The sequence below is a fragment of the Erinaceus europaeus genome, chromosome 20 (assembly GCF_950295315.1).
Source record: "Erinaceus europaeus chromosome 20, mEriEur2.1, whole genome shotgun sequence".
NCBI classification, from domain to species: Eukaryota; Metazoa; Chordata; class Mammalia; order Eulipotyphla; family Erinaceidae; genus Erinaceus; species Erinaceus europaeus.
Window position 1 is genome coordinate 24020692 of NC_080181.1, and position 12477 is coordinate 24033168.

The 12477-nt window shown below is 41.4% G+C and overlaps 1 protein-coding gene and 1 long non-coding RNA gene across 4 annotated transcripts in view; both read left to right on the forward strand.

Moving 5' to 3' along the window:
* Window positions 1–676: 676 nt before the first annotated feature.
* C20H11orf65 (chromosome 20 C11orf65 homolog) overlaps window positions 677–12477 on the forward strand; it is a 45396-nt gene continuing 33595 nt past the window's right edge. For all 3 annotated transcript variants that reach the window (XM_007539800.2, XM_060180135.1, XM_060180136.1), the window contains exons 1-2: window positions 677–825; window positions 9604–9693. In XM_007539800.2, coding sequence (XP_007539862.1) covers window positions 9613–9693 — 81 coding nt within the window. In that variant the 5' untranslated portion in view covers window positions 677–825; window positions 9604–9612. The remainder of the gene's footprint in view (window positions 826–9603; window positions 9694–12477) is intronic.
* LOC132535009 (uncharacterized) overlaps window positions 8737–12477 on the forward strand; it is a 45156-nt gene continuing 41415 nt past the window's right edge. Inside the window, exon 1 of the long non-coding RNA XR_009546792.1 lies at window positions 8737–9097. This is a non-coding gene — a long non-coding RNA (uncharacterized LOC132535009). The remainder of the gene's footprint in view (window positions 9098–12477) is intronic.

The window sequence follows — 12477 nt, forward strand, 5'->3', positions numbered from 1 at the left end:
ATTTCATATGGTGAAGTAGCTCTCTGGTATGAATTTAGATATTTATTTACTTATTTTAATCTTTATTTACTGGATCAAAACAACCAGAAGTCAGGGGAGAAGGGGGAGGAGATAGAGAGGGAAAGAGACAAAGGCACCTGCAGACCTGCTTCACCACTCGCAATATCTTATCAAAATGGAAAAATAAGGGCCACCTAGAATGGTGGGTTTGTCGCGCAGGTACTGAGCCCCAACGGTAACCCTGGTGGCAAAAAAAAAAAAAAAAAAGGAAAAAGGAAGAGTGGAGGGAGGAGCGAAAGAGGGGGAGAGAAAAATGAAAGGAAGAAGTAAGGAAGAAAGAGAAAGGACGAAAAAGAAAGAGCGAAAGAAAGAAAAAAAAGAAGGTTCTAAGTTTCTTCAAATTGCTATGGGCGAGTACAGGTCCTGGAAAAGGATGTCAGAGTACCTAAAAAGGTTGTATCGTTATGTGGAAAACTGAGAAATGTTATGCATTTAAGAACTATTATATTTACTGTCGAATGTCAAACATTAATCCCCTAATAAAGGGGAAAAAAAAAAAACACACGCGTAAAAACAATTCAGCAAAGAAAAGCTCCGGATGTTGGGTGGGGCTAACAGGGCCCCGCAGGGTGTTGTGAACCGGAACTAGATCTGTGTGATTTCCGTTTTTGACGTCATAGAGGAGTTCCGCTCGCCAACGATTGGTAAGTGAAGAGATGAATGTCGTCCTTCTGACAGCCACTGCGGCTGGATTTCCGCTTCCCTTGAGGAGGCGAGTTTGAACCTCCATTTGTTTCAGTACCATAAAGGTTCCTTACCCAGGAGGTCAGTGCTCCTTCCATCCAACCTGTGGGGGACGCTTCTCGGAGTTCTCACTGGGCCTCAGCCGCGTTTAGGTTTGGGTTACACTCCGCCCCTCAGTGTATGGCGCCCGCTGTGCCCACTGCTCTCGGCAAAGACACTGTCCTAGACGATACTTGTTAACCCACATGACACTTTCCTGGACTTTCCGTCTTTCCTTTAATTCAGGTTGGATTAGGGAAGAGGCTTTCAAGAGGCAGGTTAGTAGTTTTTTTTGTTTGTTTGTTTGTTTTTTTGTTTTTTTTCATTCAAGGAAGGCGAACGGAGGCATCAACATCCCGGGTTCAATTCCCAGCAGTGCCTTAGTAAAACTGACTTCTTCGGGGGTCGGGCGGTAGCGCAGCGAGTTAAGCGAACGTGCCGCAAAGCGCAGGGACCGGCATATAGATCTGGGTTCGAGCCCCCGGCTCCCCACCTGCAGGGGAGTCGCTTCACAGGCGGTGAAGCAGGTCTGTCTGCAGGTGTCTGTCTTTCTCTCCTCCTCTGTCTTCCCCTCCTCTCTCCATTTCTCTCTGTCCTATCCAACGACGAACGACATCAACAATAACAATAATAACCACAAGGGCAACAAAAGGGGAGAAAAATGACCTCCAGGAGCAGTGGGTTCATGGTGCCGAGACTGAGCCCAGCAATAACCCTGGAGGCAAAGAAAAAAAAACCAAAAAACTGACTTCATTTCAGACAGGAGACACCGCAGCATCGGGCTTCCCTAGGTGCTGAGTATGGTGCTGCAAGGGGCGTTGGGCCTCAAACCCTCGTTCTCGAGCATGGCTAAGTGTGCACTCAATTTCCTGGACCCTTTTTCTCACACTTTTAAATGAAATGAAACTGAGGCTCTGAAATTTTGTGAGGTTTTTTGATTTTTTTTTCAGTGAAGCCTAAAAGTCAGCAGAGTCGTGATCTTTAAATATATTTTTATGGGGGGGGGGGTAATGCTCTCAGTTGTTGCTACATGTGGAAATTTTTTTTATGTAAAACACCCCCCCACCAGCCTAGATCCTCCTCCACCATCATGCGCCAGGAAGTGAAAGTTCCATGATTTCCCCAGTCTTTATACTTTGGTACACTACACAAAACCCAACCGTGGCCTATTATAATGAAAGCTATTTATTTGAGGTAATTAAAAAATCTTTTCCCTGGGCTGGGTGGTGGCCCACCTGATTGAGCACACATGTTACAATGTACAAGGACCCAGGTTCGAGCCCCCAGCCCCCAACAGCAGGGGGAGAGCTTCTCTAGGGGTGAAGCAGGGCTTCAGGTGTCTCTGTCTCTTTCCCTCTCTATCACCCCCTACCCTCTCGATTTCTAGCTATCTTTATCCAACAAATAAAGATTAAAATAATAATTATTATTATTATAACAATGGGGGCCCAGTGGTAACTCAGTGGGTCTAGTGCACATGGCGTGAAGTGCAAGGACCAGCATAAGGATTCGGGTTTGAGCCCCTGGATCCCCACCTGCGGGTGGGTCGCTTCATGGGTGGTGAAGCAGGTCTGCAGGTGTCTTTCCTCCTCTTTGTCTCCCCTCCTCGATTTCTCTCTGTCCTGTCCAACAACAACAGCAATGACAACAACAATAATAATAACGACAGCAACAAGGGCAACAAAATGGGAAAAATGGCCTCGAGGAGCAGTGGATTCACAATGCAGGCACAGTGAGCCCCAGCAATAACCCTGGAAGCAAATAAATATAAATAAAAAATACAAAAGCCTACTTTTAGGCAAGAAATAAAACTTTTAATCTTTTCCCACTGAATCTGTAAATGGAACCTAAGTATGTATATTCCTTCGTTACCTGAGCAGTGATTTGGCATCACTTTTGAGTATCTTAAAGTTTACCAGGTGTTGTCACTTGATTAATTTATTTGGAGCCTTATAATAACCATGTGTAATTAGATATATTTTCATATAAGAGCCCCAATAACCCCTACCAGTTTTCCTCTGTGCACTTTAAACCTGTCCAAAAGATTTACCCTTCATTTTTTTTTTCAAATTCCTACATCTTTAATTCTTTCCGTCACTACTAGATTATAGCTAGCAACCTCTTAATATACCATTATATCACTCATGTTAAGAGACCACTAAGGGGGTCTAGCGGCAGCGCAGTGTGTTAAGCGCTTGTGGCGCAAAGCTCAAGGACCAGCGTTAAGAATCCCGGTTCGAGCCCCCGGCTCCCCACCTGCAGGGGAGTCGCTTCACAGGCGGTGAAGCAGGTCTGCAGGTGTCTGTCTTTCTCTCCCCCTCTCTGTCTTACCCATCTCTCCCCATTTCTCTCTGTCCTATCCAACAACGACATTAATAACAACAACTACAATAACAATAAAAAGAACAAGGGCATCAAATGGGAAAATAAATATATAAAAAACGTTTTTTAAGAGATCCCTTTCAAGCCCCCGACTCCCCACCTGTAGGGGAATCGCCTCACAGACAGTGTAGCAGATCTGCAGGTGTCTTTCCCCCTTACACAAAGCGCAAATACCGGAGTAAGGATCCGGGTTAGAGCCCCCGGCTCCCCATCTGCAGGGGAATTGTTTCACAAGTGGTGAAGCAGGTCTGCAGGTGTCTTTCTCTCCCCCTCGCTGTCTTTCCCTCCTCTCTCCATTTCTCTCTGTCCTATCCAACAACATTGACATCGATAACCACAACAATGTTAAACAACAAAGACAACGAAAGGGAAAATAAATTTAAAAAATTTAAAAAAGAGAGATATCCCTGGGAGTCGGTGGTAGCGCAGCGGGTTAAGCAGGGTTAAGCACACGTGGCGCAAAGCGCAAGGACCGGCATATGGATCCCTGTTCGAGCTGGCTCCCCACCTGCAGGGAGTCGCTTCACAGGCAGTGAAGCAGGTCTGTAGGTGCCTGTCTGTCTCTCCCCCTCTCTGTCTCCCCCCCCTCCATTTCTCTCTGTCCTATCCAACAACGACGACAACAATAATAACTACAATAAAACAACAAGGGCAACAAAAGGGAATAAATAAATAAATATAAATAAAAAATATTTAAAAAAATAAAAAGAGAGATCCCTGTGGTCCGGGAGGTGGCGCAGTGGATAAAACATTGGACTCTCAAGCCTGAAGTCCCGAGTTCTATCCCCGGCAGTACATGTACCATGTGAGTGATGTCTGGTTCTTTCTCTCCTCCTATCTTTCTCATTAATAAATAAATAAAATCTTTTTTTAAAAAAAAGAGATCCCTGAAACTGCCATCCAGTTACCATATCATATCTTCTTTTATAATACTCCAAAGAATTGCTATTATACTGTAAACTTTCCCATTTTCTCAACGCTTTCCAGACATTCTTCCTTATGACTTCGTTCTAGGTCACCAGTGACTTTTATCTCAGCAAAGCTCATTCTTTTTTTTTTTTTTTTTACTTCTTTATTGGGGGATTAATGTTTTTACAGTTGACAGTAAATACAAGTTTGTACATGCATAACATTTCTGTTTTCCACATAACACAATCCCCACTAGGTCCTCTGCAAATATTATTCTTTTTTTTTCTCCATTTATTTGATCTTCCAGCAGCCTTTGATATAATTGAGCACATACTTGAGTGAAATTTTATCTTTTCTCACGGATACATTTCTTTTATTATTTTTTTTTGTTTGTTTCATGTTTTTGTTCTTCTTGCTTGTACTTTGCCACTCTGGGCCTATTTTCCAGGTAGAAATAGAGTGGTAAAGACAGAAAAACAGGGGGAAACTATAGCACCAAAGCATCTGCCAGTATGGTGGGAGTTGGGCATAAACTTGGGTCAGATGCATGCAGGCACACTGTCCAGTGCAAAACTTGCTGTCCTCTAACCCATTTCTGAATCAAATAATTTGTTTGGCAGCCCCAGAACCTCCCACATATGTGATCCCACTGCTCTCAGGCCAAATTTTCCATTCTTTCTATTTCAGATAAGGACAGGTAGACTGAGACAAGTGGTCCAGGAGGTGGTGCAGTGGATAAAGCACTGAACTCTGAATCATGAGGTCCTGAGTTCAATCCCTGGCAGCACATGTGCCAGAGTAATGTCTGGTTCTTTCTTCCTATCTTTCTCATAAAGATAGACTGAAACAAAGTGAGAGAAATACCACAGCACCAGAGCTTCTTCCCCTAGCAAAGTGGCACTGTCCTGTGGCATTGGGGTACAAACCCAGGCTATGTGCATAGCAAGGCATACACCCACACCCTACTGGATGAGCTATTTTCCGTCGCAGAATCAATCATTTACTTATTTAACCAGAGAACACTGCTCAGCTCTGACTTACGGTAGTGCAGGGGATTGAACCTGGGACTTCAGAGGAAAGCATATACTCTACCATTGAGCCTCTTCCTAATTTTATTATTGTTGAAAAATATTTTTGTGGCAAAGGCTAACCTAAGTCATATACTTAACATTTTTTAAGGTATTTTCTGAGAATATGCCTTTTCTTGAGTATGCTAGGTCATTTTCTAATTTCATGTATATGTGTATATATTCATATTTCTTTTTTCACATTTTTTTAGAATTCCCTGATCTTGAATTTCTAACTCCCAGAAGGGGAAAAGAGGGGCTAGGGAGAGAGCATAATGGTCTTACTACATGCCTGAAGATCTGAGGTTCCAGGCTCAATCCCCAGCATCACCATAAGCCACAGCTGAGCAATGCTCTAGTGTTTCTTTCTCTCTGTCTCTCTCTTTCTCAAGTAAATATTGAAAAAAATTAAGAGGGGGCCAGGCAGTGGCACACCTGGTTAAGTGCACACATTACAGTACATAAGGACCCAGGTTCAAGCCCCTGGTCCCAACCTGCAGGGTGAAAGCTTCATGAGTGATGAAGCAGGGCTGCAGGTATCTCTCTCTCTCTCCCTATCTCTCTCTCCCCTCCCAATTTCTCTCTGTCTCTATCCAATAATAAATAAAAATATTTTAAAACAAGAAAAGGGGGGCCAGGTGGTGGCACACCTGGTTAAGCATTCACATTACAGTGCACAAGAACCCAGGTTCAAGCCCCTGGTCCCTACCTGCAAGGGGGAAAGCTTCTCGCAAGTGGTGAAGCAGGGCTGCGGGTGTCTCTCTGTCTTTCCCTTTTTATCTCCCCCTCCTCTCTCAATTTCTCTCTGTCTCTATCCAATAACAAATTAAAAAAAAAACACTTAAAAGAACGGAGTTGGGCGGTAGCGCAGGGGTTAAGCGCACGTGGTGCAAAGCGCAAGGACCAGCATAAGGATCTGGGTTCGAGCCCCGGCTCTCCACCTGCAGGGGAGTCACTTCACAGGTGGTGAAGCAGGTCCACAGGTGTCTGTCTTTCTCTCCCCCTCTCTGTCTTCCCCTCCTCTCTCCATTCCTCTCCTATCCAAGAACAACGACATCAATAACAATAACTACAACAATAAAACAAGGGCAACAAAATATAATAAATAAATAAATATTTTTAAAAAGAAAAGAAAAAATTAAGAGGTGGTGGGAGAAAGCTGTAAAAAAGGAGGAGAGGAACCAGTTCTTTATATACTCTTGGAGTCACTTCAACCAGTGGACTTGCAGCAGTGGGGATATGTGTGACATGGTTGTCTTCCTTTCTGTATATATACCTCTGTGATTGGAAACAGCAAACAACAGTGAGAGGACAAATCCCTAATATTTGGAAGTCAGGATCCTTTTTACTCAACGTGCTCCCCATATGCTGGAATCAAGATGATCTGTGAACTCCTGCACAACTGCCTACCCTTAGTATACTGGAGTGGGAAATGAATAAATGCTATTCACCAAAAAAATTGACTGCAGTTTGCCTTCCAAAATTTCCTCTCAAAGGTGGGAGACTTCAAGAGACTGCAGAGTTCTTAAATAGTTAAATGAGATTCTCTAGTATAATCGTTTATACAGGGAGACTGTACCCTGTACAGCCATTTTCCTGTACAGCCATTTTCCTAGAATTCTGTCTTAGTGAATATTTTTAAGAACTCAAAACTATAAGGAGTCCGGTGAGTCGGGTGGTAGTGCAAAGGGTTAAGTGCACATGGTGCAAAGGACAGCATAAGGATCATCCTTGTTCCAGCCCCTGCGGCTCCCCACCTGCAGGGGAGTCGCTTCACAAGCGGTGAAGCATGTCAGTCGGTGTCTGTCTTTCTCTCCCCCTCTCTGTCTTTCCCTCCTCTCTCCATTTCTCTCTCTCCTATCCAACAGCAACGACAACAACAATAACTACAACAATAAAACAAGGGCAACAAAAGGGAATAAATAAATTTTAAAAATCTTTAAAAAAAAAGAATTCAAAGTATTATGACTTTTTGATTTCCCTATTGTTTTTAGTAGTATTAATAAAACTATTAATTATATCTACTGATTTTACTTTGCTCCTTCAAAATCTTTTTAATAATTTAATATATTATTTATTATTCAGTACATTTAAGATTCAGAGATAAAGAAAACATCTGTAGCCATCTTTAAATTGAGAGAAGTCTGAGATTTTGTGGATACAACTGTTTCTATGCATATTCATTAAGAAAAGTTAACTTGGAAACGTGGATAGTATTTGAATATGATTTTATAATGTACTTAGAAGATTTCTCAGATTTTCTTCTGGACTTAAGATGGTATTAATACTATATAGTAGTAAAAAAAAAAGTCAGTACTTTTACCTAGAATGTTAGAGTATAAAGAAACATCTATTTTTTAAATATTTATTCCCTCTTGTTGCCCTTGTCTTATTGTTGTAGTTATTATTGTTGTTGTTGATGTCATCATTGTTGGGTAGGACAGAGAGAAATGGAGACAGGAGGGGAAGACAGAGATGGGGAAAGAAAGATAGACACCTGCAGAGCTGCTTCACCGCCTGTGAAGCGACTCCCCTGCAGGTTCGCCCGGGCTAGAACCGGGATCTATATATGCGGGTCTTTGTGCTTTGCGCCACGTGCGCTTAACCCGCCGCGCTACCCCCGACTCCCAGAAACATCTACTTTGTACTTAACTATCCTAGTGTTTCTAACTTTTTACTTAAAATAAAACTGAGGAAAGAATGGTGGCTCACTCAGCTACACACACATATTACCATACACAAAGACCCAGGTTCAAGCCCCTACTCCCCACCTGTGGGGGGTGGGGGTGGCAAGGGGAGCTTTACAAGTAATGAAATAGTGCTGTAGTTATCTCTCATCCTCCCCTTCCTTCTTGATTTCTCTCTGTCTCTATCCAGTAAATAAATAAAGGAGGCCAGGCAGTGGCTTACCTGGTTAAGCACACACATTACAGTACACTAGGACCCAGGTTCAAGCCCCTGGTCCTATTGCGCAGGGGGAAAGCTTTGCAAGTGGTGAAGCCGTATTATAGGTGTCCTTTTTAAAAAAAAATTTATTATCTTTATTTATTGGATAGAGAGAGTCAGAAATCGAGAGGGAAGCGGGAGATGGGAAGAGAGAGAGAGACACCTGCAGCCCTGTTTTACCACTTGTAAAGCTTTCCCCCTGTAGGTGGGGTGTAGGGGCTTGAACCTGGGTCCTTGCACACTGTAACATGTGCACTCAACCAGATGCACCACCACCCGGCCCCAGGTGTCTGTCTGTCTTTTTAAAATTATTTATTCCCCCTTTTTAAAAAAATATTTATTTTATTTATTTATTCCCTTTTGTTGCCCTTGTTGTTTTATTGTTGTAGTTATTATTGTTGTTGTCGTTGTTGGATAGGACAGAGAGAAATGGAGAGAGGAGGGGAAGACAGAGAGGAGGAGAGAAAGATAGACACCTGTAGACCTGCTTCACTGCCTGTGAAGCGACGCCCCTGCAGGTGGGGAGCCGGGGTTCGAACCGGGATCCTTATGCCAGTCCTTGTGCTTTGCTTTATTCCCCCTTTTGCTGCTCTTTTTTTACTGTAGTTATTATTGTTGTTGTTGATGTTGTATAGGACAGAGAGAAATGGAGACAGGAGGGGAAAACAGAGAGGGGGAGAGAAAGACAGACACCTACAGACCTGCTTCACCGCTTGTATAGTGACTCCTCTGGACGTGGGGAGCCCTGGGCTGTAACCAGGATCCTTATGCCGGCCATGCGCTTTGTGCCACTTGCGCTTAACCCGCTATGTGTCTGTGTCAGGTGTCTGTCTGTCTGTCTGTTGTTTTTTTTTTAAAGATTTTATTTATTTGTTTGTTTGTTTATTTATTTATGAGAAAGATAGGAGGAGGAGGATCACTCTGGCACATGTGCTGCCGGGGATCGAACTCAGGACCTCATGCTTTAAAGTCCAAAGCTTTATCACTTCACCACCTCCCAGACCACAGGTGTCTTTCTATCTCCCTTTTTCTTCTCAATTTCTGACTGTCTCTATCCAATAAATAAAAATAATTTATTTTAAAATAAATCAATATAACCAATTAATAAAATTATTAAGATAATTTGTGTAAATAGTCCAGAAAAAAAAAACTTACTTGAAGTCTAAATGGGGTAGGGCCATGAAGTTGAAGAACAAACATTTGAGGTCAGTACTTCAGTTTGCTTAATTACTTTGGTGTTAGGCCTTGAATCTCTCTTCACCAGTCTGTCTCTAACATAAGCTATAGTAAATTCTTCTGAGTTGTGGGAATAAAAGAAACTGGAACTTAGTAGGTAATAATAAGAGGACAGTTTTATTGTAATTTTTATGCAAAATCATTTTTATAATTTCCTTCCTTACACATTTATTTCCATCTGCATTTTAATTCTATTTAATTTTAATTATATTCTAGTAATTATATATTAACAAAGCATATGAAATGATTTTACACATACTCATTTGACATTTTCTTTTAGGATTTTCACATGTCTCTGAAAAAGGACTTAGAGCTTAAAAAGAGAGAAAGAGCTGCCAGAATCATTCAGAAGGCCTGGAAACGCTTCCTTGTGAGCTGTCTTTATTTTTTTCTTAGATTCATTGAGCTAATTGAATATACATCACAAAATTCACCTGTTTGAAATATACAGTTAAGTTATTAGTAAATTTTGCTTTAAAAGTAGACTTTTCAAGTTACAACAAATGAAAATTATCCTGTTTACTCTTACAATATTTTATTGAGCTCCTAATCTGAGTCAAACACTTTGATTTTGTTGTTGTTAGAAAAAGGGTTTTTTTAAAGTTTGATAATGTGGTAATTCTAGAAATCAGTATTTTATTTTATTTTGCTTTGCTTTTTTAAAGTTTTATTTCTTGACTTAGGAATCATTTTTGGATCAAGTGTTTGGCATACAGCCACTCAAAAATATTTGAGTACTCTTGAAGACTTAGTTTATTTAACAGCACATTATATCTAAATTAGATATATAACATGGATATTTAATAACACTCTACATCTAAATTAATATAGATATAAACTTACCTTGCTCTGGAATGAGTAGCAATGATCTCATTGGGTAAGAAATATTCAAAATTGGTGGTCAGGCAGTAGTGCATATGGTTAAGCGCACATAGTACCTTGAGCAAGGACTGGGGTTCCAGTCCCTGCTCCGAGTTGTGAAGCAGGTCTATAGGTATATGTCTTATCTGTCTTTCTATCTGTCTATCTTCCCTTCCCTTTTCAATTTCCCTGCTCTGCTGAATAAAATAGAAAGAAAAAAATGAGGGCAGGGGTAGATCTCATAATGGTTATGCAAAGAGACTCTCATGCCTGAGGCTCCAAAGTCCCAGATTCAATCCCCTGCACCACCATAAACCAGAGCTAAACAGTGCTCGGTAAAATAAATAAATAAATAAATAAATAAATAAATAAATAAATAAATAAATGTTTAAAATTAAAAAAAAAAATTAAGAAAGAAAAACGAGGCCAGATGGTGGCACACCTGATTAAGCACACCCATTACAGTGTGCAAGGATCCAGGTTCAAGTCCCTGGCCCCCACCTGCAGAGGGAAAGCTTCATGAGTGGTGAAGCAGGTCTGCAGGTGTCTCTCTGTCTTTCTCCCGTATTATTTTCCCCTTCCCTCACAATTTCTCTCTGTCTCTATTCAAAATAAATAAAGATTAAAAATTATTAAAAAAAAAAAAGAAAGAAAGAAAGAAAGAAAAACGAAAGGAAGGAAGGAAGGAAGGAAGGAAGGAAGGAAGGAAGGAAGGAAGGAAGGATGACTGGGAGCGGTGTATTTGAAGTGCCAGCACCAAGCCCCTGCGATAACCCTGGAGGAAATTTTTTTTAAAATGGGGGCCGGGTGGTAGCGCAGCAGGTTGAGCTCACATGGCACGAAGCCCTGCGATAACCCTGGAGGAAATTTTTTTTTAAATGGGGGCCGGGTGGTAGCGCAGCAGGTTGAGCTCACATGGCACGAAGCTCAAGGACCAGTGAAAGGATCACGGAAAGAGCCCCTGGCTCCCCACCTGCAAGGGGGTTCAATTCAAGAGCGGTAAAGCAGGTCTGCAGGTGTCTATCTTTCTCTACGAGGGGGTAGAGGTGTCTTCCCCTCCTCTCTCAATTTCTCTCTGTCCTATCCAACAAAAACAACAGCAATAGCATCAATGATAATAACGACAACAACAATAAACAACAAGGGCCACAAATGGGGAAAAATGGCCTCCAGGAACAGTGGATTCGTAGTGCAGGCATCGAGCCCCAGCGATAATCCTGGAGGAAGGAAAAAAAATATTCCAAGTTGATTTACCTGGTTGGATGAGAAAATAATTAGATGGCTTCATGGCTTTAACACTTTATTTTGGATAGCAGGACTACCTTTTCTCTGGTAATTTGGCAGGAAATGATATGGTTCTGTTTCAAGTACACAAGAATAGCTTTATATTAGTTAATCAAGGCTTGCAAAAATAGTTTCCATTGTTTAATTCTTTTGCATCAAAGCCCGTACTCCTATGCTGGTGGATAGCTATTGATTACTAACACTTAAATAACACATTAAAAAATATTATTCTGGGAGTTGGGCGGTAGGGCAGCGGGTTAAGCACAGGTAGTGCAAGGACCAGCTTAAGGATCCTGGTTCCAGATTGAACTCGGGACCTCATGCTTGAGAGTACAAAGTTTTATCAGTGCGCCACCTCCTGGACCACTCTTTCTGTATTTTGTGATTTTTCCTCCACATCTAAATACAATCAACCATATATCTCTGAATATTATATTCCTGACATTGCCCTAGGTATTTTTTCAGCATGTCCTTGACCTTAAGTGGCTTCAGTAGAGAAGTCATGTATATAAATAAATGTGCATGTGTATTTTAACAGTTTAGTAGACTTTCTTTTTTTTTATTTTTTTTATTTATTATTGGATAGAGACAGAGAGAAATTGAAAAGGGAGGGGGGGAGATAGAGAGGGAGAGAGACAGAGAGACACCTGCAGCCCTGCTTCACCACTCATGAATCTTTCCCCGTGCAGGTGGGGACCAGGGGCTTGAACCTGGATCCTTGCACACTGTAATGTATTAACTTAACCAGGTGTGCCACCACCTGGCCCACATTTTCACTTTCTATCTCTATAGAATCCCACTGAACTAATGCTATACAAAAAGTTAATCCATAACAGAAGAGATTTCATAAGTAGATAAGAAATTTTATCTAATTTCTAGAGATCCAAAATTAGATAATATCCTATTGCATAAAATTGTATGACATATTTGCCTAGAAATACTTCATTGGGGCTCCAATAAGGAAATTGTTTGTCATTGGAACTCTATAAAGGAGATAAACTAGGAATTT